The sequence below is a fragment of the Crinia signifera genome, chromosome 8 (genome assembly GCF_055691185.1).
Source record: "Crinia signifera chromosome 8, ASM5569118v1, whole genome shotgun sequence".
In the NCBI taxonomy this organism is placed as follows: Eukaryota; Metazoa; Chordata; class Amphibia; order Anura; family Myobatrachidae; genus Crinia; species Crinia signifera.
The window spans coordinates 21,664,217-21,688,408 of NC_139224.1; the positions used below are offsets into that span (position 1 = coordinate 21,664,217).

At 46.3% G+C, this 24,192-nt stretch overlaps 1 protein-coding gene across 2 annotated transcripts in view; it reads left to right on the plus strand.

Annotated features, from left to right (window-relative positions):
• PDZRN3 (PDZ domain containing ring finger 3) overlaps positions 1-24,192 on the plus strand; it is a 190,909-nt gene that overhangs the window by 7,530 nt on the left and 159,187 nt on the right. The window contains exons 2-3 of one of the 2 annotated variants that reach the window (XM_083155968.1): positions 6,282-6,368; positions 15,644-15,751. In XM_083155968.1, the coding sequence (XP_083012094.1) occupies positions 6,282-6,368; positions 15,644-15,751 (195 nt within the window). The remainder of the gene's footprint in view (positions 1-6,281; positions 6,369-15,643; positions 15,752-24,192) is intronic. The other variant, XM_083155969.1, reaches the window with a different exon arrangement.

Genomic DNA, 24,192 nt, shown 5'->3' on the forward strand with positions numbered 1-24,192 from the left:
GAGCGGCAGAACTCCGATGATCAATGCTTAGCCTAGAAGAGTGTATGTATGTTTCTAACAGCGTACATTTATTATTTTAGTTTTACCCCTTATAGTGAAAGTGGCCTAGTCAATTTTCTTCAAATTTCTATCATGCTGCTTTAGCTGCAGCCTAACCTTTACCGTTCCCGCAGTCTAACCTTTCCCATCCCTACTGCCTAACCCTAAACCACCATCACCCCCCCCCCCCCCGCCGAAGATGCCGTCACTACAGGGGGAAGGTGCCGTGATGCCGGTGAAGCGCCGGGCATCGCCGTCTAAGGCGGCGCTGGGCTTCCCCATGCAAGCAGTCGGGCAGGCACCAGGCTGTTTTAGCGGGGCGCTGCTAGAGGGGCAGGGCACATTTTGCCCTTTAAAAATCAGGCAGGGCGCAGCACCCCGCTAAAACAGCCTAGCGGGAACACTAAGATGTTTAATTAAGGAACTATTTCTACTGTGACCCACCTTCTGCTTTACCCAATACAGTAATAAAGACTGGGTAAAGCAACGCAGATAAGAGTTACGAGCTTGACTAATACTAACAGATAACGTGTATCAGACAAAATAAACAAATTCAAATTGATTTTCTAATTCACGCACCGTTTTAATAACCCTACATAGAGATCTGCTGTGCGTCGGGCGTCTTAACCCCTTGAGTGCCGATGTTGCTGCGACCGATCCTCAAAATATCCGCTATAAATGCCAGCGCCACTCACAGCGACTGTTCTTTCAGTATAAATATATACAAATACAGACAAGTCAGATAATGGAAGTTTAGTTAAATATCGCCCCCCAAAAAACAGATCTGTCGCCGGGAGCGGCGCTGGCATTTTTAGCGGATATTTTGAGGATCTCTCACAGCAACCGTTGGCCCTCAAAGGGTTAATGGAAAAAGGGTTCGCTTGGCAAATTTCGCACCTATTTTTACAAATTCCCTTGGCGCTCAATGGGTTCAAATGAGCTCCATGACTACGGCATTAGCTGTTTGTGTATAGTAGTCAAGGGCTGCAGAAAAATGTGTCAATTAGAAGAGAGGGTTATTTATTAACGTTGATTAAAGTTGCAAATCGGGATTAGCTACCAAACTGAACCAATCAGCAGTTAGCGTGTAGTTGTGTAGTTCAGGTTAGACTGAAAGCAAACGTCCCACTGGTTACTGTTGTTTTACTGCAGATTTGCATCTTTCAGCAATGTTGGTATCTTACGTGATGTTTGGTTTGAAGGTTACGTCTTGGTTCCCCGTTTTGTCATAGGGCTGTTATCTAAGTCAGCAATTGTCGGTTTTCATTCAATTTAAATCATTTAACAGCATGTGGAAGTTCCAGGTCATAACTGTCAGCAAGATATTTTATTCATGAGAACCAATGGAAGCAGCCAAAAGCCTTGCCTATTCTTAATGATGTCATGACCACTCTTTTGCTAAAACCCACGCATTTTACACCTTGAACATCTTTTTTGGCCTTATTAAAAGGGTATATACATAAAATAGTCAATAGGTCAACCATATATATTTGACCTGCAAGGGGTCAAAAGGTCGACTGTCTAAGGTCAACAAGGTTAAAAGGTCTAAGTAAAAATAGTTGACAAAAAAATGGTCGACACAAGTTACTGCTTTTTTTTTCAAATGTGTGACATTGATTAGTAAAAACGCAGACCCCTGCGGGCTCTCTACTCTCAACACTCTGCGGGCAATGTGCTCCACTCCACTACTGCTGTGTTGTCTGACTCCGAACCCCTTCAGAACAAGGGGAGAGTCGCTTTCCTGGTGCGAGGTGATGATGTCATCTCTATGCGCCGGCACTGCTCCTGTGTGCAGCGAGATCAATGCTGATCTGGGAATAACTCGACTGTTCATCTAGTGAGCCAATAATGTTTTTGGTGATGGGGATACTTACGATATCCAGGTGGTGGAGATGCCGGTGGTCGAAAGCGGACCCTGGAGAATCCCAACTGGGGCTCTGTAAGTTACCTAACCCTCCCTTGCAGCACCCTGGCACTAGCCCCCCCCTCTAGTGCCTAACCCTGACCCCCGCACTCTGCCGCCTAAACCATAACCACCCCCTGCCTAACCCAAGTCCCCACTAGTGCTTAAATCCCCCCTACCCCAGCCTGACCATAACACGCCCCTCATAATCACATTCAGAATGTCGACTATTGGTATCCCGTCATGATTCTTTTGGCGTTCCGGCATCAGTATTCTGAAAGCAGTTGGGATGCCAGTGTCTGTATTCTGAACGCCGGCATCCTAACCACATACCGCTGATGGATGTAAAGGACGTAGACCCCTTATTTATGCTTCCACCCTCCCGTGGTGGTGAGCGGAAATCCACCCAAAGTTGGGCTTATTGAGGCACAACCTGGCATTTCTGCAGTGCACCCATGGGCTTAGCCTCTCCAGGGCTGGACTGTCTACTAGCTCATTATGTGCATTTGGAAAACAGGCGCTTTCCCTGCTCTTGTTTTGTAAATGAGAACCCAGACGAGCTGTGATCAGACAGAAAATGTATATTCATAGATGCGGTTTTGGTTTGCAGAGCAGACATGCTTCCTCCATGATCGTCTCCTGGTCTGTGTTTCCAGGTACCACGGCCCACGCATTTTGTATTTCCCCTCTTAGATCTTTTGCACCAGCTGTCAACGAATACCTAATTTGTCACTGTGATTGTTTCTGCAGAACAAGACTGCAGGGCCTGCACACATCCCCCCCCCCCCCCCCAACGCCACTTGTATAAAGTTATCAGTCTCATTCCAACTCAGATTTGAAAGTTAGAGCGGGATGTGATGTGTTCCGAGTCCGGTGGCCGTACCTTTTAAGTCACTGCCCATGTAAAAGAAAAATCAGAGTATGGCCGGCATTGTGCGGACTTGCAGTGCATTACATCCCACCCTTAGGGCCTTATTCTAGTTCACTCTTTCTGATAAAAATCGTTCTTAGATGGACAAAACCATGTGCACTGCAGGGGGGCAGATGTTACTTGTGCAGAGAGATACCCTATAGAAGCCTATAGGCTTCTTTCGCCGCCCGCCGTCCGCGCGCGCCCCCTCTCCCGTCCTCCTTTGATCTCCTCCTCCCCCTGGTGTCACAGCCGGGAGGACATCCGGCTTCAGGGGGAGGAGGAGACGCAGGGGGACACTGGCAGCCACCGGGTGGTGACGGAGACCCCCGCAGCCCACATCACAGGTATCGCGGGGGTCTCCGTTACCGCAGCCCGATGCTGGCCGCATATGTTAGTACATATGCGGCAGCATCGTTGCGGCTGCCATGCGAAGGGCGGCGATGTATATTAATACATCCCGCCCTAAGGGATGTATTAAACTGTAAAAGTGGCCCTACCTCCTTCAAGCGCTCCCTCAAAACCCACTTTTTTCGACTAGCCTATCCCTCCTCCTAACCTCTTTTGATCCTCCTATCCTGCCTCCGTTCCCCTCCGTTCCTACTTATCCTATTGTTTTTCATTCGTCCACCCACCTATTTTTAGTATGTTAACTCTTATGAGTAGGGTCCTCCTTCCTCACGTACTCACCCTACCTCTTTACCTCACCTGTGCTCCTGTCCTGTTCTTCCCTTCCTCTACTTCATCTTCAGTCTCCTCGACAATTTTGACACCTACTTCTGAACTGATGCTGATTTTAGTTCTACCAGCTATACCCCTATTTATACTGTATTTTTCAACACACCCTGTACGTTACCTTGTAATTTGTTTTTTGTTTGCTATGTACGGCGCTGCGGACACTTTGCGGCGCCTTATAAATAAACGTACTACTACTACATGTGGGCTGCGGGGGTCTCCGTCACCTCCCAGCGGCTGCCAGTGTCCCCCTGCGTCTCCTCCCCCCTGAAGGCGGATGTCCTCCCGGCTGTGACACCAGGGGGAGGAGGAGATCAAAGGAGGACGGGAGGGGCGGCGCGCGCGAAAACGGGGTGAACGGGTATTGATACATAGGGAAATGCGGTAAAACGGGGGTTTTACTGCATTTTCCCTTTAGTACATCTCGCCCTAGGAGAGCATTACCAAAGTGTGCTGTTGATCAGGCCATTACCACAGCGATCTGTGCCAGAATGCCATATTATCTGGGCTTCAAAACAGATGCAAAGTTTCTAGAACAAACTTTACGCTGAGCAAATGTCTTTTTTTTCTTTTTTTTTTCGGTTCGGGTTTTGAGGCCGGCGAATTTCATCGCTGGAAACGCAGAATAACATATTAATGAAGGCTTGTTTATTTTACAGTGCTAATTCGTGATTGATCTACAGACAGAAATGACACCCTGTGTCCTAGCAAGGCTGGGCGGGTAGAGAAGAGCTGTGTTGGGTTGTGTCTGAGTCAAACGTCCCCGGCTGACAGCTGTAAGCGCAGCACATTAACTTGCTGTGGACACAGACTGTGTTTACTCATTCCTGGCTTTTACAGCAGAAGAGCTGACGGATATTTTAGTACTTAACCCATGCGGCAACTCCCAGGGTTCAAAATAAAATCTGACAGGCGGCGTGAATACTGTACCTTGACTGACAATACGTTATTGTTCTCACTATAAATAGCACGTGGAGATGGACAGCAACTGAACACAAATTGTAGTTTTGTGATGCATCAATTGCTGTGTCATGTAATCAGACTTATTTCTGTCTGGTTTGCACAACCATCCATTGTATTTCTTGTCTTAGTGTTATATACCTGGAAGACGTATCGTGCTAGGAATATTTGCAATGTGCTTCTTTCTACACATGCTCATACTGTTGGCTGCTCCAGTATCCGATATCCGGCCAATACTGAGGCACAAAGGTGCAGAGTGGAACGCAAGTCCGTTTGTACCATTGTACTGCGCGTGCTTCGGGGATGAATGTATGCAGGGTAATGCGCATTTCCAGTGGGTATGTGTAGTTAGAACCAGGCTCTTCCCACCGAGAAACGGTCGTTAGGTCGACACCATTAAGATCAACATACATTGGGTCAACCACTGAAGGTTGACTTAGACAAAAGGTCAACATGCCTAAGGTTGACAGGGTCAAACGGTCAACACAAGCATTAGGTCGACAGTCAAAAGGTCGACATGGGAATTTCACAGGTTTTTTTTTTTTGGAGCCCACATGTGCCGACAGGTGGTATTTCCTACCATCCATTAAGGCGTGGAGGGTTAATATAAGCTTGGAGAGCGCACGCCGGGTGCACCGGTACGGTCCATGTCGACGGTGTCGTCATTCGGGACAATTTTTTAAAATACCCATGCCGACCTTCCCCATGTTGCCCTAATGCTTGTTTCGACCCTGTCGACCTTAGGTATGTTGATCTTTTTTCTGTGTCCACCTTTGGCCCTCCAGCTGTTGTTGAACTACACATCCCAGCATGCCCTGCTACATTTTGCTATTTGGCTAGGCTAAAACTGTTGCAGGGCATGCTGGGATGTTTAGTTCAACAACAGCTGGAGGGCCGAAGGTTCCGCATCCCTGCCTTAGGCGGACACAGAAAAAAGATCAACATCCCTGACTTAAGGCCTGTCGAGCTTAGTTTGGTCTACCCAATGACCCATACCCGTTCCCACCATAGACAAAAGTCAGTGAGTGTGTTGGAGCTTAGGGTATGGAGGTTTGTGCCTGTTTTCAAGGGCATCTTCTGCAGTGAGGACAGGGCTGCTGCAAAGACGCATTGATAATGATGGCGACTGTGCAACCAAGCATACGGATAGGGCGGTCCTGAGTACAATGTGCATGTAGTTCTGCCCACATAGGGGCAGATTTATTAAGCCTGGCGAAGCGATAAAGTGGTCGGTGATAATACAGCAGCCAATGAGAACTGTCAAGTTGCAGGCTGGTTTGAAAAATGACAGTTAGCAGCTGATTGGCTTCCGCATTATCACCGGACTCTTTTCTTTTTACTTCACCAGGCTTAATAAATCTGCTCTTCAATGCAGGAGCAGGTACAGTTAAATAGCTGTGTGGTGCCACTGTGATATAACCAGGCTGCACTCTGTTAAGCACCGAAGATGGCGGCCGCCCCTCTGAGCAGCAGCAGGCAGACTGTCAGGAATTTCTGCTCTGACCAATAAACCACAAAGGACTCTTTCCCTGCGACAGTCGGGATTGTTATTGGAGGCAGAGATGAGATTTAAGTTCTGGCTCAGAAGAGTGTTTCATTGATATATTTTGGGCTTTATTATTTGCTTGTGGTGAAAATGTATTTGCTTAGTGCTTAACACAGGCCAAGCGCACATACACAAGGCCCTGTGTGTGATGTTCCGCCATGCTGAATTCTCTTACCTGTGCATTGTAGGGAGAAGAGACGACCGCGCTGACTCTCGTTCTCCACCGAGATGCCGGATCCCTTGGATTTAATATTATTGGTGGCCGGTCGTGTGTGGTATGTTAATTGTTAAAATGTGTTTTCCTTTTCCTGTTGAGCATGGGGTGAATGTCTTGAAGCTAAAGTAACACAGGGCACATTGGTCTCTGTGGGAGACTGTATAGTATCCGTGCCTCAGGAAGCGGCCCGGAATACAGGATCATTTGTGTTTCAGAAGGAGAACAGGAAAATAGTCACCCAAACTCACTTTCACTAATCACTGTTCTAGATAATTAGCACTGAACTCCTGTCTGTCTGTCTGTGTCTCTATCTCTCTCTCTCACTCTATCTCTCTCTATGGGGGATGTGTTAAAATGCATCACCACCCCTCCCTGCGCTGCCGCAGCGATGCTAGCGCATATGTATTAACATATGTGGCTAGCATTGCTGTGCGGTGATGGAGGCCCCCCGCAATACCTGTGATGTGGTGTCCGGGGGGGTCCCCGTCACATCCCGGCTCAGCGCGGCTGTCCCCGTCTCCTTCCCCTGCAGATGGAAGGACATCTGGCTGTGACATATGCTAGGAGGAGTTTCACGGAGGACGGAGATGCGGGTTGGAGTCTAAGGCGGACAGCAGGCAGTGGGCAGCGGGCAGCGATAGAAGCCTAGAGGCTTCTATTGGAGAATCACCACCCAAAGGTGGCGACACCCTGCCCTGCGATGATATGGCGGATGGGTATTAGTACATTAGAAAATGGGGTAAAACTGGGTTTACCGCATTTTCCTCTATCTAGGCTTAATAGCACCATCATACTGTATAATCTATGTAATAATAGGTAACAAGAACAAATACAAAAGTAAAATAAAAGCATAGGACCTATAAGTGGTGGTTCCAGAGCAGGAACTGGCAGCGCAGTACAAAATTCAAATATGGGAGGCAAAGCAACTGCCACCAACTGCCATTCCTAACTGATTCACTGGCAGTGTGGGCGACTCCCCTACTCCCCCCCCCGGGATCCACCACTGTTCTATGTCAGAACTGTACAGTCATGTTTAGCCTAACTGTAAATGCTGAAGAAATACGCTTACTGCCAAATTATAGTTTGATTAATCCATCTTGAGCCAGTCTCTCCCCATTACACTTCTAGGAGCATTTAACAATCAGGTGTTTACTAAAGGCTGAAATTCCCTCAAATCACCAGAACTTCAACTAGATCATTGGTACTTTTCCCATTGATGTGGATGGAAAGGTTGACAGTCAGCAGTTTGACATGGTCAAAAGGTCTGGCATGACTTTTTTTTTTTAGCAGCTTTGGTTGTCTTTGTCGACATGAACCTCCAATTAGTGTAGCGCGTATGCTCGCCATGCTTCGGGCCTGGTACCTCGCACTGTACAATTCCCATTTGTAGTCCACTTGGATGGTAAAGAATGAAAAAAAGTCCTAAAAATGGACATAATTGTGAAAAAAATCATGTCGACTTTTCCATGTGTCGATCATTGTCTTTAAATATTTAACTTGTAATGACCTTTTATCAATGTTGCCCCCTTTTGCATGTCGACCTTTTGCCAATGTCCACCGAGTGCAGTCCTAGCCAACCTGTGGCTCTCCAGCTGTTGTGAAACTACAAGTCCCAGCATGCACTGCAACGGTTTTGCTATTATGGAATGCTAGAACTGTGGCAAAGCATACTGGGATGTGTAGTTTCACAACATCTGGAAAGCCACAGGATGACCAGGTGTGATCTACTGCATGTCCACCGTTTGTCTGTGTCAACCTTCTGGTGTCGATCTGTTGACTGTTTACCTAGACACTGTAGACATTCCAACTGCTTCTCCTTTCCCATAGACATCAATAGGAATATCTCATTTAGAATCCAATGCACCATCGTCAGCAGGGGGGGGGGGGGGGGCAGCGGCGGACGCCAGCTGATTGGCTGAGAGAGGTCTCAGCCAATCAGTGGCTGCCAATTCATTTTTATGGCCTTTTTTTTTTCAAGGGCGTCCTCTGCCCGGCTCATTGTCCCCTCGCCGTCCCCCTGCTACCCCAGTCTGCAGCTCCCCGGGAGTTGCATGTAATAGATTGCATGCAATACTTGGCACATGAAATGCCTAATCACGTGTGACCCCTCCCGGGGAGCTACTGGGACAATCAGGTCCGACTTGTCCTTAGGACAAGTTGTAATAATATATGGGGGCCTTTAAAGGTGAAGTTTGCCCATAGCAACCAGATTCTACTTATTTATTATTATTATTTTTATTTATTTAGAACCTTCTAGAAGACAATAGATAAAATCTGGTTGCTATGAGCAACAACGCAATTTCACTAGCACTCCCATCTTTGTAAATGTATCCCTTCGTAAATAATCTATTTGGAATAGAAACACCGTAGTCCATTTTTGTGGGGCTGTTGGTTCGGTTCTGGTCGATTTTTAAAGGGGCCCAAGACTAAATTTTATTAAATATACCCCTTTATGTTTCTGTAACTTCCATTATCCAGAGGGCGTCGTGTTCTAGGAGCGATGAACTGCGCAGTCGTTCTTACACAGGGCTAGTGTTCTACGGCCTGAATAGAGGTGTTGCTGTGTGGGAGAGTTTTATATATCATATGCCAGAAGTTTCTGTATAAATATTCTGTTCAGAAAACGCTGCTGCCAAGGTTCTTAACGGGCAAAGGACATAAAAATGTAAAAAAAAAAAATATGAGCTACGTCTTTGAGTGCTACATGCTTTGAAAGTAGCTTCTGTCAGTGGAGGGATAACTCTTGGGGCAATTTTATTGCAACAAATACTTTTTTTCCCCGCTCTTTTAATGAGGAAATACTCCAGCATCCACGTGGACTATGATTGGGTATAGTTCCCATGCCCAAAGCGATCCACGCGAGTTAAACTTAATAAATGGCGAGACGACTATTTTATGTCAATTTTTGTTCTGTTGACCATAGACCCTATCGACTTTCTAAATGTCGAACTAACTATCCCGTTGACCATGTCTACCATATCCTAATGACTTATTGACGGTTGACGTAATAAGGATCCACCGGTTGATCAATACCAGAAAACGCTATACAAGTATCAATATGAGTGGCAGGTAAAAGGTACCCAGTGCGCCGTCACTGTTAGACAGTCACGAAACCTCTCATTATATTTATTTTAAATATAGGATGATTTATGCTTTGGTGCCGACCAGACCAGATCTACAGTATTTTATCTGCCCCGGCGTATAGCTAGCTCTGTGTGAGAGGACTCTAATCTGAAGGTGCGATGGGTGGGATTGTTGAGGGATGGCAGTTAATAAATGTTTCAGATTACAGTTGAGCAGGGATTAAAGTGGTTCTGGAACTGTGGAACTCCTTTCCCCTGCCCCCCCCCCCCCCCCCCCCCAATTAGGCTTTTCGGCACCCCCTGCAAACTACATTTGTGCCCTACCTCCCATATTTTATGTGGCATGGTTACACAGCAGTATCCCCAGTTCAAATGACTCCACACAGTAGCACAATCTTATTCACATTACACTGTATGTAGTGGCTCATTCATAGTAGGGCCCCTTATTCACATTGCAGACAGTAGTGCCCCTTATTTAAATTATGTAACTCAGTAGTGCCCCTTGTTCACATTAGTCTACACAGTAGTACTCCTTATAAATGTTATGCCACACAGTGGTGCCTCTTACACACAATGCCAAGTGTAGTGCCCCTTATACAAAATTTCCACAGCAGTAGTGCCCCTTACATATAATCCCAAGAGTAGCTAAGCTGCTTATACAATTAATGCCCACAGTAGTAGTGCCCTTTACACAAAATTTCAACAATAGTAGTGCCCCTTACACATAATACCAGCAAAAGGGCTGCTTATGCATATAATGCCCACGGTAATGCCCCTTATACTCATCTCTGCCTGTGCCCCACCAGCAGCCTCCCCGCCTCTCTTTGTACCTCCAGCTCCCTCTCATATTGTCTTCAGCATGCACAGAGCCTGCTCCTCTTAGTGGCTCTTCTGTACTGCAGCAATGGTGATGGCATGACATCACATATGACGTTCCCGGAAAAGTAAGCTGCTGAGACCTCTGGAGGGGACTAAGGCTGTTTGAGTACCAGAAGAGGCAGACCGCAGATGGAGGAGAACCATGGAGCCACCAGAACATGAGGGAGGAGGCGGTGGCTGCCGCTAGTCAGTGACACACATGAGCCAATTGCATCATCTGTTGACCTGGGTGGTGGTGGGGCTGTTTTTTTCTGTTGGAATCTCTATTCCAGGGCAGAGATGGAAGTAGTTCCGACTCGGTTCAACACCCCCCCCCCCCCCCCCCCCCCACTTTCACCCCTGCAATTGAGGGCTAAAAATTCCAGTCACTGCTCTGATATGCTCTGTACCCTCCCCTTATTTATGAAGCACCTCCTCTAACTCACGAAGTCTTATCCCATAAATGGGGCAAATAGTTTAACCAGTGCAGTGACGCTTTTGTCCCCCCATTGTTGGAGGACCTCTACTCCAACTGCCGCATTTGTACAGACCTTCACGTAAATCAGACTTTGCCATGTTTAACTGATAACCGCACAATTTGGACTTAGTGGAGCGGTCTGTAGGCATGCGTCATACTGGAGAGCCCAAAATAGCGGCGGAGTGCATTGTGCAATCCAGGGGGTGGGGCCAACTCTTTTATGAGATAGTACTACTGTAACTTAGAATAAGGTGACCTCATAAATCCTTTGATGTCGCTATCCTTACAGCACAACTATCTGATGCTAAACTCGCATGAAAGATCCTTTTTATACTACAGAAAACACCCAAACCAGCTAATCCTCATGATGCCCGGTCAAACAGCCTTACCCTTTGTTCTGCCAGGCGCCCTTCTCTCTTGCTTGCAGATGTATATGAAGCACCGCCCAATTCATCTTTAATGCAAAGTTAGCAGATAATAACTCTTTATTGATATGTATTTTACAGAGACGTCCAAATACAGAGGTTACCCCGACCCCGTTACTAACTTTGGTTGTAGCATAATGTTATTATTAATTCTCAGTGATTGACAGTCTGCGGCGATAGCCCTGTTTGTGAAAATATCTCTGTTTAAGGGGAGGGAAGAGGCCAGGGATCTCTGTCATAAGATGGAGATTTCCAGGCCTCTGCAGCGGGCAGCTTGCCCGGCACCACGGGTAACGTAAGCTGCACAATGGTGAGGGAGATATCCGATGCTTCCTAAGACACCGGTCAGAACACTACTGCAGCAGGAGGAGTCAAATAGACGTCTGCTGCTGCATTACCATATAGAACTATCACTGTTGCTTCCAAGGAAGCAGCAGCGTTAGCTGCTCCAACCACATCTGAATCAGGCCCACTATGACCACAGTCTGCGCTGGCCTCCCAAAAAGATACACAGGAAAACGCTTGTCTGCGGCCACGGCGCTCCTCCTGCTGCTAATGAAAAATGGCCCATACAAAATGGCTGCCCTAACAGCAGACAGTTTTTGGGAATGCTAGAGGAGGCCGCAGCCTCCTCTAGCATCCTCGCAAGCTGTCTGCTGAAAGGGGGTGGTCATTTTGTGAGGGCCATTTTTCATTAGCAGCAGCAGCAGCAGGAGTGTCAGGACTGCAGACAAGTAGATCTGCAGGTCCTGGCAGCCATAACCCACCCAGACCCCTGGCACCCACACTGACTCAACGCCTCCCCACCAGAGGACAGTTGGGAGATTTGTACCAGCAGTAGGAGTACATGCCATTGAATTGGTTTTAGCAGAGGGAAAGGTATGGGGGTCTAGTTGTGACCCAGTGCCACCCTAAAGCTGGACATACCCAAGCAGATGTGCTTAAGCCGCAATTTGACAAAGCTACCTCCATTTCTGTGGAGCACTCTTTGTCCCGATTTCTTAATTCCTAATTGTTGGGCGATATGATATCGGGAGCTATCTTGGGGTATTGTTCACCAGTATACAAATTGCATCATACTTGTTAGAACCCAACCAGTTGGCATAAGAAGGCAGGTTTCTACTACCGTTCCGTTACTGCTCTAACTCATTGGTTCCACTGCGCCACCTCCACTAGGATTTTGTGTCTGTAAGAGACGGAGATCAAGTGCTTGTTTCCACCACGAGTCAGACCTGATCACGTCTAGCATGCAGTGTCACTGGCGTTTAAGTAGAGGCCATGACACAACTTGTCAGAGCCGGCCAGATACAGTAATAGAGCTTCTGCTGTCTTCTAATATCCATATGCTTTATGGTAAGTGGTATAGGAAGCATCAGCCAGTGTATTAGTCTCACTGTCCCAACTAGAACTCGTCCCGGGTGTACTGAGACTTGGGAAGATGCAGGTTATGTTATAGGTAATATACTGTGGGCCCTGTATGAAGGTGTTGTGGTTAGCCAGTTGTCTGCTTCATGTGGACTGAAGGCTTTAGAAGTCGCAATTCACCTGATCTATTTACATGTATAGTTCTAAGGAGTTAATTCCATCAGTCCTGAAGTTCTGGATTATTTCTTGCAGAACCATATGGCAGTGTGGCGAAATCTGTGTGTTTAGGGCGAGATTGGGGCATACAGTACAGGTGTATCCTCATTCCCCTCGTGTTCTTGTGACATATGGTGCAAGACGCTCGGCGTGACTTATACGCTTTGCCACGTGTAACTTTCTGTAGGTTTCGCGGTTTATTTGCATTGTAGTCGCAGACCGAGTCGCTTACAGTGTACTAGGAACATGGCTTTTTTGTTTTTGTTGCAAAGGAATTTAATGCCCGGTCATACCATACTTTATGGCATCAGTTATGTGAATAAGACATATATGGGTGAGTTAATCACCGTCCTGAATCACACCTGATCTTTTGCGCAATGGGTAGAATGTAATGTAGCAAATCGCCTAATTATGGACCTCCTTCTGCTATAAATATCCACACCCCCTTCCCATGCCACTTGGACATCCCCCCTGGCATTAGAATGCATACTTAAATTGACTTACATTAATACATTTTCTCACCTAGCACAGGCCTATGGGCCAGATTCTCTAAGCTTCAAAAGTGATAAAATGGAGAGTGATAAACAGCCAGCCAATCAGCTCCTGCCTGACAGTTTTCAAACACAGTCTGTGACATGGCAGGTAGCATCTGATTGGCTGGTTGTTTATCACTCTTCATTTTGGGTGAGATTTACTAAGCTTGAAAAGTGATAAAATAGAGAGTGATAACCATGGCCGGCGACAGGGAGGGTCAAGGGGGACAGTCGTCCTGGGCCCCGATGATCTCAGGGGCCCCAAAGCCAGCCGTTTAGCTCCCCAGATCTGCTGCCTGGCCGGTCACCGCATCCCCGCAGTCTCTGCTGCCCGGTCGCTCCGCCCCCCAGCTCTGCTGCCCGCACGGCTACTCATCTCCAAGTCCCCAGCACTGCAGTGCTGCCCAGCCGCTAGCCTAGGAAAACAATTGTTTTATTTTTACACTGACAGTCTGCACTCTGCAGACAGTCCTGGTTCTGTAGCCCCGCCCCCTCGCGGCTGTTTGCCGTGATTCGCGGGTCGGCGGTGAGGGGGTGGAGCCTAAGTGACACACTTGTCATTTAATCTTGTCATATTGGCCCTGCCCCCTCACAATCGACCTGCAAATTGCGCGATTTTTAAGCCATGGGTCAGAGCCTCAGAGGCTTAAAGAAGGCTGCTGCCCAGACCTGGCATCAATGACAGCTGCTCTCCTCCCTCCTCCTATCAGAGTAAGTGTGTGCACTACATCTATGTGTGTCTGTCTGTGTTCTAAGTGTGTGTGTGCATGTATGCATGTTTGTGTGTGTGTGTGTGGATTGTGAGTGCCAGAGCCTATGACTATATATATATATATATATATATATATATATATATATATATATATATATATATATACATACATACATACATGTGTGTATGTATTTTATGTGTGTTCTTTTGTGTGTATGCATATTCTGCGTGTATATGTAGGGGTGGTTCAAAGGGGATATCTCTGCTCTAACTAGCCCAAAGCCAGTCCCCTGTCACTGCAAGACCCCCCCCCCCGTCTCAACCCCCGTCTCAACCCCCTGGTCCCCCACCACCCAGGCACCTGGAGTCCAACCGCTCAGGCACCCGCCCCTCCGCCACTAAGATGTCCGGCCACCGTAGAAGTGACCCCTGAGTGCTGCTGTTCAGCTGATGGGTAGGTGGGTACAATAAAGAGGTACTTCTCTCCCTCCCTGCTCAGCACCACAACTCTCACCCTATCTCCCTACTCTTTACCACTACTCACACCCTTCATATCTGCTCCATACCACTACTCACATCCTCCTCCCTTGCTCCGCATCACTACTCCCATCCTGCTCTTTACCATTACTGTGCTTAATGGGGAAGGGGGCCCCCACAGATATCAGTGTATGGGGCCCCAAGATTTCTGTTGCCGGCCCTGGTGATAACCAACCAGCCAATCAGCTACTACCTGACATTTTTCAAACACAGCCTGTGAGATCACAGGTAGGAGCTGATTGGCTGGCTTTTTATCACTCTCCATTTTATCACTTTTGAAGCTTAGAGAATCTGGCCCTATATCGTTACAATATGTTATTTAAAGCAGTGTAATGCTAGGTACACACCAGAATGATGCAGATCGTGAGATGGTCGCAGGATCTGCTGGAGAACATGAGCTGCATCAGATCCAATTCCGATCTGTGCCCAGTTGAAGGGATCATTTTCAAATCCTGACTGCAGCAGGTAGGATCTGCAAAATGACCAAAAGACCAGCGGGACACGCATCGGATCGGAATATGATCTAAAACATTACTAATTTACATACAATCGATGGAGATTGTATCAAAATTGGGGGAATTGAGGCACATAAATTAGGCTAAGCATTGAGTTGTGGTGATTTTATTTTAATAACCTTGCAAATACCCAATTACATTTAAAGGGGGTATTCAATCTGGAGGTCACGGCGGTCGAGCTTGCTCGACCGCCGTGACCCTATGCCCTTCTCGGTCAGCTCAACCAAGAACATAACGGCGGGATTCAATGTCCCGCCTGCAGCTGGACGAAAAGGGGGCGTGGCCTTGAGTTGCGGCCGGGAAGAGGCGAGCTGCAGCCGGCAGCTCGTCACTTCTCGGCAGAACGAGCCCGACAGCTTGTGAAGTCGGGCTCGTTCTGCCGACATACCCTGTTCAATGCTGTCGAGGAAGACAGCATTGAATAGGGCCCGGCGGCCGGGAGATTTCATTACACAAAGCACTATCATTATGAAACAACCAGTTATGGATAGAAATAATTAAAACAATTGTCAGTGTTTTCTGTTTGTCCTCAGTCCTACAGTGATATAGCAGCTGATGTTTGTTGTGTCTTAGTGCATTTATTTAATGTCTTTATGTGTTTCCTTGTGTAGGAGAATCAGGACGGAACATCCAGCGAAGGAATTTTTGTGTCCAAGATATGTGACAGTGGCCCAGCTGGCAAAGAGGGCGGACTGCAGATTCATGACCGGATTATCGAGGTATGTGCAATCTGTCTGGCTAAGTTCCATGTCAAAACCGACGAGGGGTCGGCGACCTCTTTGCCAAAGGAAAGCGTATAAGATGTTAAATATCTTTTTACAAGTGAAGTCCATCAAATGCTGATTGAATGAAATCACAGATGACCTTCAAGCCCTAAAACTTATCACCTATATTTAGGTACAAGGCCGCATGTAATGACTTACTAGGGAATTGCCGACAATTTAACATTCCCAGCTTGTGGCTAACCTTGTTTCTCGAGTTACCTTGAACCGTGAAAATGTTTTGTGTATATTTTATATGTATGATGTTTTTTTGTTGAAGTTGACTCGTCACTTCCACACATTGGAGGAAGCTTTTTTTATGAGTGTAAATAGAAATGTGAGTTAATTGCCGCCTCGGGGCTGCTGGCGTGTTGATTGCGGATGTGTAATTAGCCCCTGACACTTTATACGGTGGCTATCCAAACCTAACTGAATGTGCCCAGTGAGTTCAGTTGTGGAAATGTTCGAAACGTCCTTATGTTCACTGTCCTTTTACTAGTAAAGTTGTCAAATCTTCAATTGTTTGGCCAAGTGTGTGAAATATTTGAGGGCGTTTATGAAAATGCGTGCTGTATCCCATATAAACCAATTGTATTCCAAGGGGTAAATATAATAGGGTCCAAATTGACAGAGGTGCCGGACGTTGGACAGGAATGACGGAATTTTTTTAAAGCGGCAATCGTTTACAAGGCAAAACTAGGTTGGTTACTTCCTTGTAAATTATTTCCGCTTTAAAAATATGTGCATTTTTGACTGACGTTCTGCACTTTCGGTATCTTAGACCATATTATATTTAACCCCAGGCATTATTTTTGTAGTACTGATTAGAAAATGAACGGAAACACCCTATTGGTTGCTCAACTCAACATCACTTTGTTGCAGGGCACTATTTTCACCTACTGTAAGTTGCTAATTGTTTGTTTTCTGCACCTGTGTCTTGTATACGATGCATTGTCCTCAGATTGACAATACCCTGCTTGCTGTACGGGTGCTGAAGACCGTGACCGTTGCTCCTGTTTTCTTTTGTGATGTCACAAGAACTGTTGTGATTGGCGTTGCTGTGTATAACTGCTCATGTTATAAGATGGTTAAGTATTTGGGTGTTGTTATTGCAAATGGAAAACACCTACAGATGTCTCCTGCTCATGTATGCCGTGACACGTAAGCACGGGCAAACACATCACACAAGGAAGGAAGGAAGACTTATAGGGCCAGATGTATCTAAAAGTGATCAAATGGAGAGTGATAAACAGCCAGCCAATCAGCTAGTCTGCCATGTTACAGGCTGGGTTTGGAAATTGACAGGAAGATGCTGATTGGCTGGCTGTTTATCACTCTCCACTTTATCATTTTTTTTAAAGCTCTGCAGGGCAGGAGAGGCCACAGAGTTCCTGGATATAAAGTTCCAGAAATACAGAGAGAATGCAAAGTGTCTAATATTAGCCTGAGCAACACCATTATATAGCGTACAGGAAATGGCACCGAAGTAACGGCGAATGTCCTATTGCCATATTTGTACACAATGCGATAATGTGATGAAGTATGACACAGTCAAAAGGGAAAATTACCCCGTCAGTGTTACTAATAAAAGCAAGCCACACTCACCACATAAACTGTAATTAAATACAAATGGAAATTAAATGAAGTTAGAAGATATTAAATACAAACACCTGTTATTTCTCCCTTTAAAACTTCAGTGTCGAAATTCTATCTCTCCTCCATTCAAATGGAAATTTCATTAAGTTATGTGACTAGACAGCTACCTTTCTGTATAATGCAGAAGCCGCAATAATCAATTTACAAGGTTCGGGGGGGGTACATACTAGACCAGTCATGGCCAAACTATGCCCCCCCAGCTGTTGTAAAACTACAAGTCCCATCATGGCTTGCCACAATTTTGCTGTTAGGGAATGCTAAAACTATGGCAAGGCATGCTGGGACGTGTAGTTTCACAACACCTGGAGGGCCACAGTTTGGCCTGCATTAGACTATGGTCGTTGCGATCCTTTGCAGAACACAATATATTGTACTGCGTATACCCAGCTTATAAAGTCCTAACACCAAGGACATATATATTTATTAAATGTTAAAATAGCTCTACCATACAATACTGCTATTTTTCACATTTACACAATTGATTGCAACTCGGTACAATTAAAAATTCCCAGAGTTGGTACTTGTACCCTTCTCCAGGAGAAGCTGCTGGCTATGCCAGGGCCAATCTCCTTACATCTCTGGGCAAATCACATTTATTTTAGCCCAGTCCCATCCATTCCCCACCCTGTCCACTTCACTAGCAAGTTGGCATGGTGCGGGAGAGTCACCCACATTTCCAGTGGTCAGTGAGATTATGCAACAAATCGGGAGCCTCCTGTACCTTCTGGAAGAGTAGGTAAGTTCTTAACGTGTACTTGTGAATGTAGAACAATTACATTAACACTAAATATACGTTTAAAAAACAAAACAAAAGTGATCAGTTTATGCTTTAGAAACAGATTACCCTTAATTGTTATCTACCCGAGCACTGCTATTAATCACAGACCACTGTAATTACGGCTGTGTTTAAAGTAAAATCGGATTAAAACTTTCCCTAATGATAGATTCCCCCTTTAAGCCGCCTAAGATCCTCTAAAGACGGACCACTGTTTTGAGGACGATGAGGAAGCCCTGGTGATAAATTCACATAATTGCTGAAGAGCTTTTCTCGTCTCGGCAACTTAGATTAATGAATGAAATCCGAGATTTAATAAGCTGTAATATGCAGTTTTAGAAAACATTCAGTGCCAAGGATTTCCTTCTGATCTTCCAACTGCTTTAAGTTTATCAATTTGTTGCAATGTACATTCCTAATCTGTGCTTGGCTTCCAGCCTCGCCGGAGGCTGCAACATGACAGTTTTTGAGTTTGATGGGCCAATTTTCCAGAGATTTTCCCCAAAGATGCTGAGTTGAAGAAGCCATTTGCTTCGAGTGTCTTATATCTTTTTTTTTTTTTCTTCTTTTCTTCCTGCTTTAAGCTATTGATAGAAGGGAAGGGGTGAAACCAGGATAAGCGTATCCTCTTTCATTAAAGTAGGACCTTTTCTGAATAAATCTCCAACTTTTCAAAATGTTTTGAGGTAAAATGATTGTTCTGCTTAGAAAGCTGTTTGATGGATATTGTCAGAGACAAATGCAGTAGTTAGCGTTAGATTTTTCTCTATGGATTGCACAGTTGCCTCGTTGCCGTGCTGGGCACCAGAAGCCCTGTGGGTTGCATGCGGCCGGCAATGAGGTCACCCAAAGCCTTTCGAAACCAGTTGACAGGATATTTCAGCAGCCACGGGCTAATTGGTAGATTTTCGTAAGGTCCTCGGGGGTATTCTGTTCTTACAGGCCAGATCTCCAATCTCAAGTGATGAAAGTCACAATTCCAATGGTTTTATTTTTTTACTACTCAAATGGATGGGATCTACCCGCGAATAGCGGTTAATCCCATCTAAAGTCCCGGTAAGGGCGTCCAGACTCCCATTTATGGACCTAAACCACGGATTGTACGCACATTTCTCCCACGCCTCAGCAGGCTGTGGGAAGAAATGTCACTTCCTTGGCTAATGGATGTCTAAATGGAGCAAAAACAGAATTACTACATTTTGCACCCCTAGTGGTATCCGCGGGGGAAAACAATTGAATCACCCCCTTTGATGTCAATTTTTTAAAATTCTTTCTCTCTACTCTTCCACAGTCCCCCCTTCATTATGTATGTTTTACATGGCTCTGTTTTGACAAATGTGTCGTCTCTTACCCAGGAGTATCTGTCTAATACAACTACATATAGGGCGGTATTCAATTGTTTTGTTGTTGTTTTTGTTGTTGTTATTGTTTGTTGCTATCCCAGGGCGTTCATCTGAAATGCGTGAATATGCGGGTAAACCGAATCATAATGAGCGCGATGTGTACAAAAAAAATAGATCAATTGAATATCACTCTATGATCTCCCGTCATTTTAGACAGGATATCGGTGTGATATAACAATTGAATACCACTCATAGTATGCATATAGCCTGATTTTAACAAAGCAGCTGAGAGCTCAAAAATCTTGTCTGATGTGTCTTTAAAATTAAGTTTAAGGCAGTAATTTCCTTCATAGTTGGCCTGTCAACTTCCATAGCATTTGTTTTGTAGTCTTCCTACTATGTTTACTACAGTGCTCAAGGTAAAGTTGGATGTTTCTAGCTACTGGCGGCCATCTTGTTTTTAAATAATTTAGTTTTCTCCCTGTTTTAAGTGCCAACTGATGTTCTTGTGTAATTGGCTTGATCTCCAAGTGCAACGTAACCTTTTCATTTACATCTGTGACTGAAGCTAGCGCTACATCTCTTCAAAAGACAGTGATTTCGTAGCCTGGTGCAAATAGTGGTTGTAACCCATAGCAACCAGTCATACGCCCGCTTTTTTCAGGCAGGTTAGTCCAGACTTCTAAATGTTAATCTCTGATAACCACCCCTGTCTCCATCATAGAGGTCATCTCTCCAGGTCTCGAATAGAGAAACTTTAACAGCTGCCAGAATGATGCCACTAGTATTGTTCCATTGTAAGCTGCGAATAAAGCTTTGTGTAGCGTTTGGCCATGTAAGCAATATGGCTGACGTCATTCATATTAATAAATAAAAACTTGCGCTGATCACTTGGCTCAGCGTAACCACTGTCCATATGTTTTACTGAGCGTTTCTTGAATAATAAAGTGAAAATGTATCCTAGTCATAAGGTCTGCTATGTATTTCCCTTTAACATCTCGGTTCGCTGAGGTATTGCCTGGCAAATTGTTGCGCTGAACTCATACAATCCCTAGTCTTTCATATGCGATTTCAGGAAATTAAGAAACAGCTGTTGAAGATTTCTCTTTTTGGCAAGAAAATATGTATCTGCCCGTATTATGTTGATAAAATGGCGTCCGGGATTTGGGGGATGTAGGGGGTTTCAAATAACAGCTGAGGTCTAGCATGTAGCCGTAGCCAAGAGTTCATAACTTTTTCATGATTGCATTGCAATGTAATATTAATATAACACAGATCACTGGGCGAGCCAGACAAGAGGGGGATGAAAATGTATCTACTATGGGATTAAACTGTACGTGAAGCTACAAGTGCCTCTGAGTATCGGGATAATCCAGATTAACAGAATTTGGAGGGTCAAGGTGTTACGTGAAGCACACGCGGCTTGTGTTAATATTTTATTTGGGATTTTTAGGTTAATTATTGTTTTCTTTTTTTTTTAATCTGAGGTGCTCGTGTATGTTTTTATTTGGAGGCGACACAGGAGAATAACAGGACCGAGTTCTCCCACACCCAAGCTTTATTTGTAAACACACATATTCCGCAGCACTTTACAGAAAATATTTCACATCAGTCGCTGCCCCAGTGGAGTTTACAATCTATATTCCCTACCACATGTACATGCACACACATTCATTCTAGGGTTCATTTATGCTGGGAGCCAATTAACCTACCAGTATATTTGTGGATTGTGGGATGAAACCAGAGTACCTATAGGAAACCCACGCAAGTATGGGGAGAATATACAAACTCCACACAGTTAGAGCCATGGTGGAAATGGAACCCATGACCTCAGTGCTGTGAGGAAGCAATGCTAACCATTACATTTTCCTTGCTGACTTTTATCCATTAAATCTTAAGGTATTGGTGTTAAGCCCCATACACACTAGACGATATAGCGTTAATGATATAAACAATATCTATATTGTTTAAGATATATAATTCATATTGTCAATATCGTTATTGATGCACACCCCCCAGGTTGTTAACAATATCTACTGTCGTCTGAACATGCGGCTTAATGTTGACTATACCGGCAATGACTGCGTAGCGGGGGCCGGGTGACGCCAGTAAAAGTTATTGTTAACGTTATCTTTCAGTGTGTATACACTAGATCAGTGGTTCTCAAACTCGGTCCTCAGGACCCCACACAGGTCATGTTTTCCAGGTCACCCGACAAGTGCACTCATCATTGACTGACACATTTTAAAAGATTCACAGGTGGAGCTAATTATTTCACTTGATTCTGTGAGGAGACCTGCAAAATATGCTCTGTGTGGGGTCCTAAGGACTGACCTTGAGATCCTGTGCACTTGGTCATTCGTCCGAGAGCACTGCCAATATCCATAACGAATTGTCTTGTGTGTAACCTGCTTTGATAACACACATACACCACATACACATTATGCGATATCAATTACGGACCCCCCCAAGAGCTGTCCTTTGCGGTGAGAGTCAGCGGGTCCCACCGGGACCCAGCGGCTCTTCCCTCCCTCCCTTACCTGCCACTGCTGCTTCTGCTGCTGCGCCGGGCTCTCCTCCTCCCTGCACCCGGAAGAGGATCATAGTGCAGGGAGGAGAAGGTCACAGGTCCGGGCAGCACAGCTCTGTGCTGCCCGAACACAGGTAATGGGGGGTTGGTGTGGGGAGGCAGGGGTCGGTGCCGGGCGGCGGTGGGTCGCATTTGAAGCCCATAGGCTTCTAATTTTTTTTCGCCATTTTTCTGGCGATGCCCCCCGTCGCGGTAACCTGGTGGGGGATGCTTAGAGCATCCCAAAATGTGGGAAAAACACGATAACGGGGTTTTTACCGCATTTTTAGTTTAGGGAATCTCCCTCATAGGGCGGGATGTAGTAAAGGGAAAATGCGGTAAAACGGGAGTTTTACCGCATTTCCCGTTCGCCCCGTTTTCGCTTGGCAGAGGGTGGCGATACCCTATAGAAGCCTATGGGCTTCTATCGCCGCCCGACGTACTCGTGCCCCCCCACTCCCGTCCTCCTGATCTCCTCCTCCCACAGCAGGTGTCACAGCCGGGAGGACATCCGGCTGCAGGGGGGAGGAGGAGACGCTGGGGGACACTGGCAGCCGCCGGGATGTGACGGAGACCCCCGCAGACCACATCAAAGATATCGCGGGGGTCTCTGTCACCGCAACCCGATGCTAGCTGCATATGTTAGTACATATGCGGCAGCATCTCGGCGGCTGGCAGGCGAAGGGCGGCGATGTATATTAATACATCCCGCCCATAGTCACATTGAACTGCATGAACAGACATGGGGCGGGATGTATCAACATACATCGCCGCCCTTCGCATGGCAGCCGCCGCGATGCTACCGCATATGTACTAACATATGCGACCAGCATCGGGCTGCGGTAACGGAGACCCCCGCGATACCTGTGACGTGGGCTGCGGGGGTCTCCGTCACCTCCCGGCGGCTGCCAGCGTCCCCCTGCGTCTCCTCCTCCCCCCTGAAGCCGGATGTCCTCCCGGCTGTCACACCAGGGGGAGGAGGAGGTTAATGGAGGACGGGAGGGGGGGGCGGCGCGCGGACGGCGTACGGCGAATGAAGCCCTCTGGGTGGCGAAACCCTGGCCAGCGAAAACGGGGCGAACCGGTGATGATACATAGGAAAATGCGGTAAAACGGGGGTTTTACCGCATTTTCCCTTTAGTACATCCCGCCCATGGGGAGATGGGGAGTGTGCAAACTGTATGGTTCAGATGGCCTAAAATGAGTGATATCATTTGTAATATTGCATAGTGCGTGTGCACCTTGACTGTGGATGGTCAGTGTGACTTTCAGTCATGTATCTTCATCGAAGGGACTTGGAACGTTTTCCAGCGAGCAGGAGTAATGAGACGCACCAGTAGAAGTCCACTTCTAAGCGCCGATATAAAGCATCACCACATGCGACCTCCGCTTGAACGGATCTGATGATAGATAATGTGGATCTCAGTAAACACCATCATTTGTTTCATGTGTTGGCCGGATCATAAATACTACAAACAGCGTTAAGGTCCGACCATCTCATGAAACAAATGGCGGCGTCTGCTGACAGTGCCGTTCCCACAGAGATTAATGTTATCTATAATCAGATGCGTTCAAGATGTGGTCACAGTGGGGTGAGTGAAGCTGATCACTACCACATGGGACGTGGCGGGATCCACAGTCACATTCCTGCTCGCTATATACAGTGCAATTTCGGTTTGCAAGCGGTAATCGTCATAGGCGGTACTGCGTTTCAGGAACCGCGTCCAAACTGGCAGAGTTTCCACACTTAACCATTGTGTCATTTACATTTTGTGGTGCGTTTCTTATTTTTATTCTTGCAAAAACAAAACAAAAATTGTGGAATTGTTTTTCAAGTGGGCCAGGTATGCACTAAGGGCGGGATGTATTAATATACATCGCCGCCCTTCGCCTGACAGCCGCCGCGATGCTGCCGCATATGTACTAACATATGCGGCTAGCATCGGGTTGCGGTGATGGAAACCCCCGCGATACCTGTGATGTGGTCTGCGGGGGTCTCCGTCACATCCCGGCGGCTGCCAGTGTCCCCCTGCATCTCCTCCTCCCCCCTGCAGCC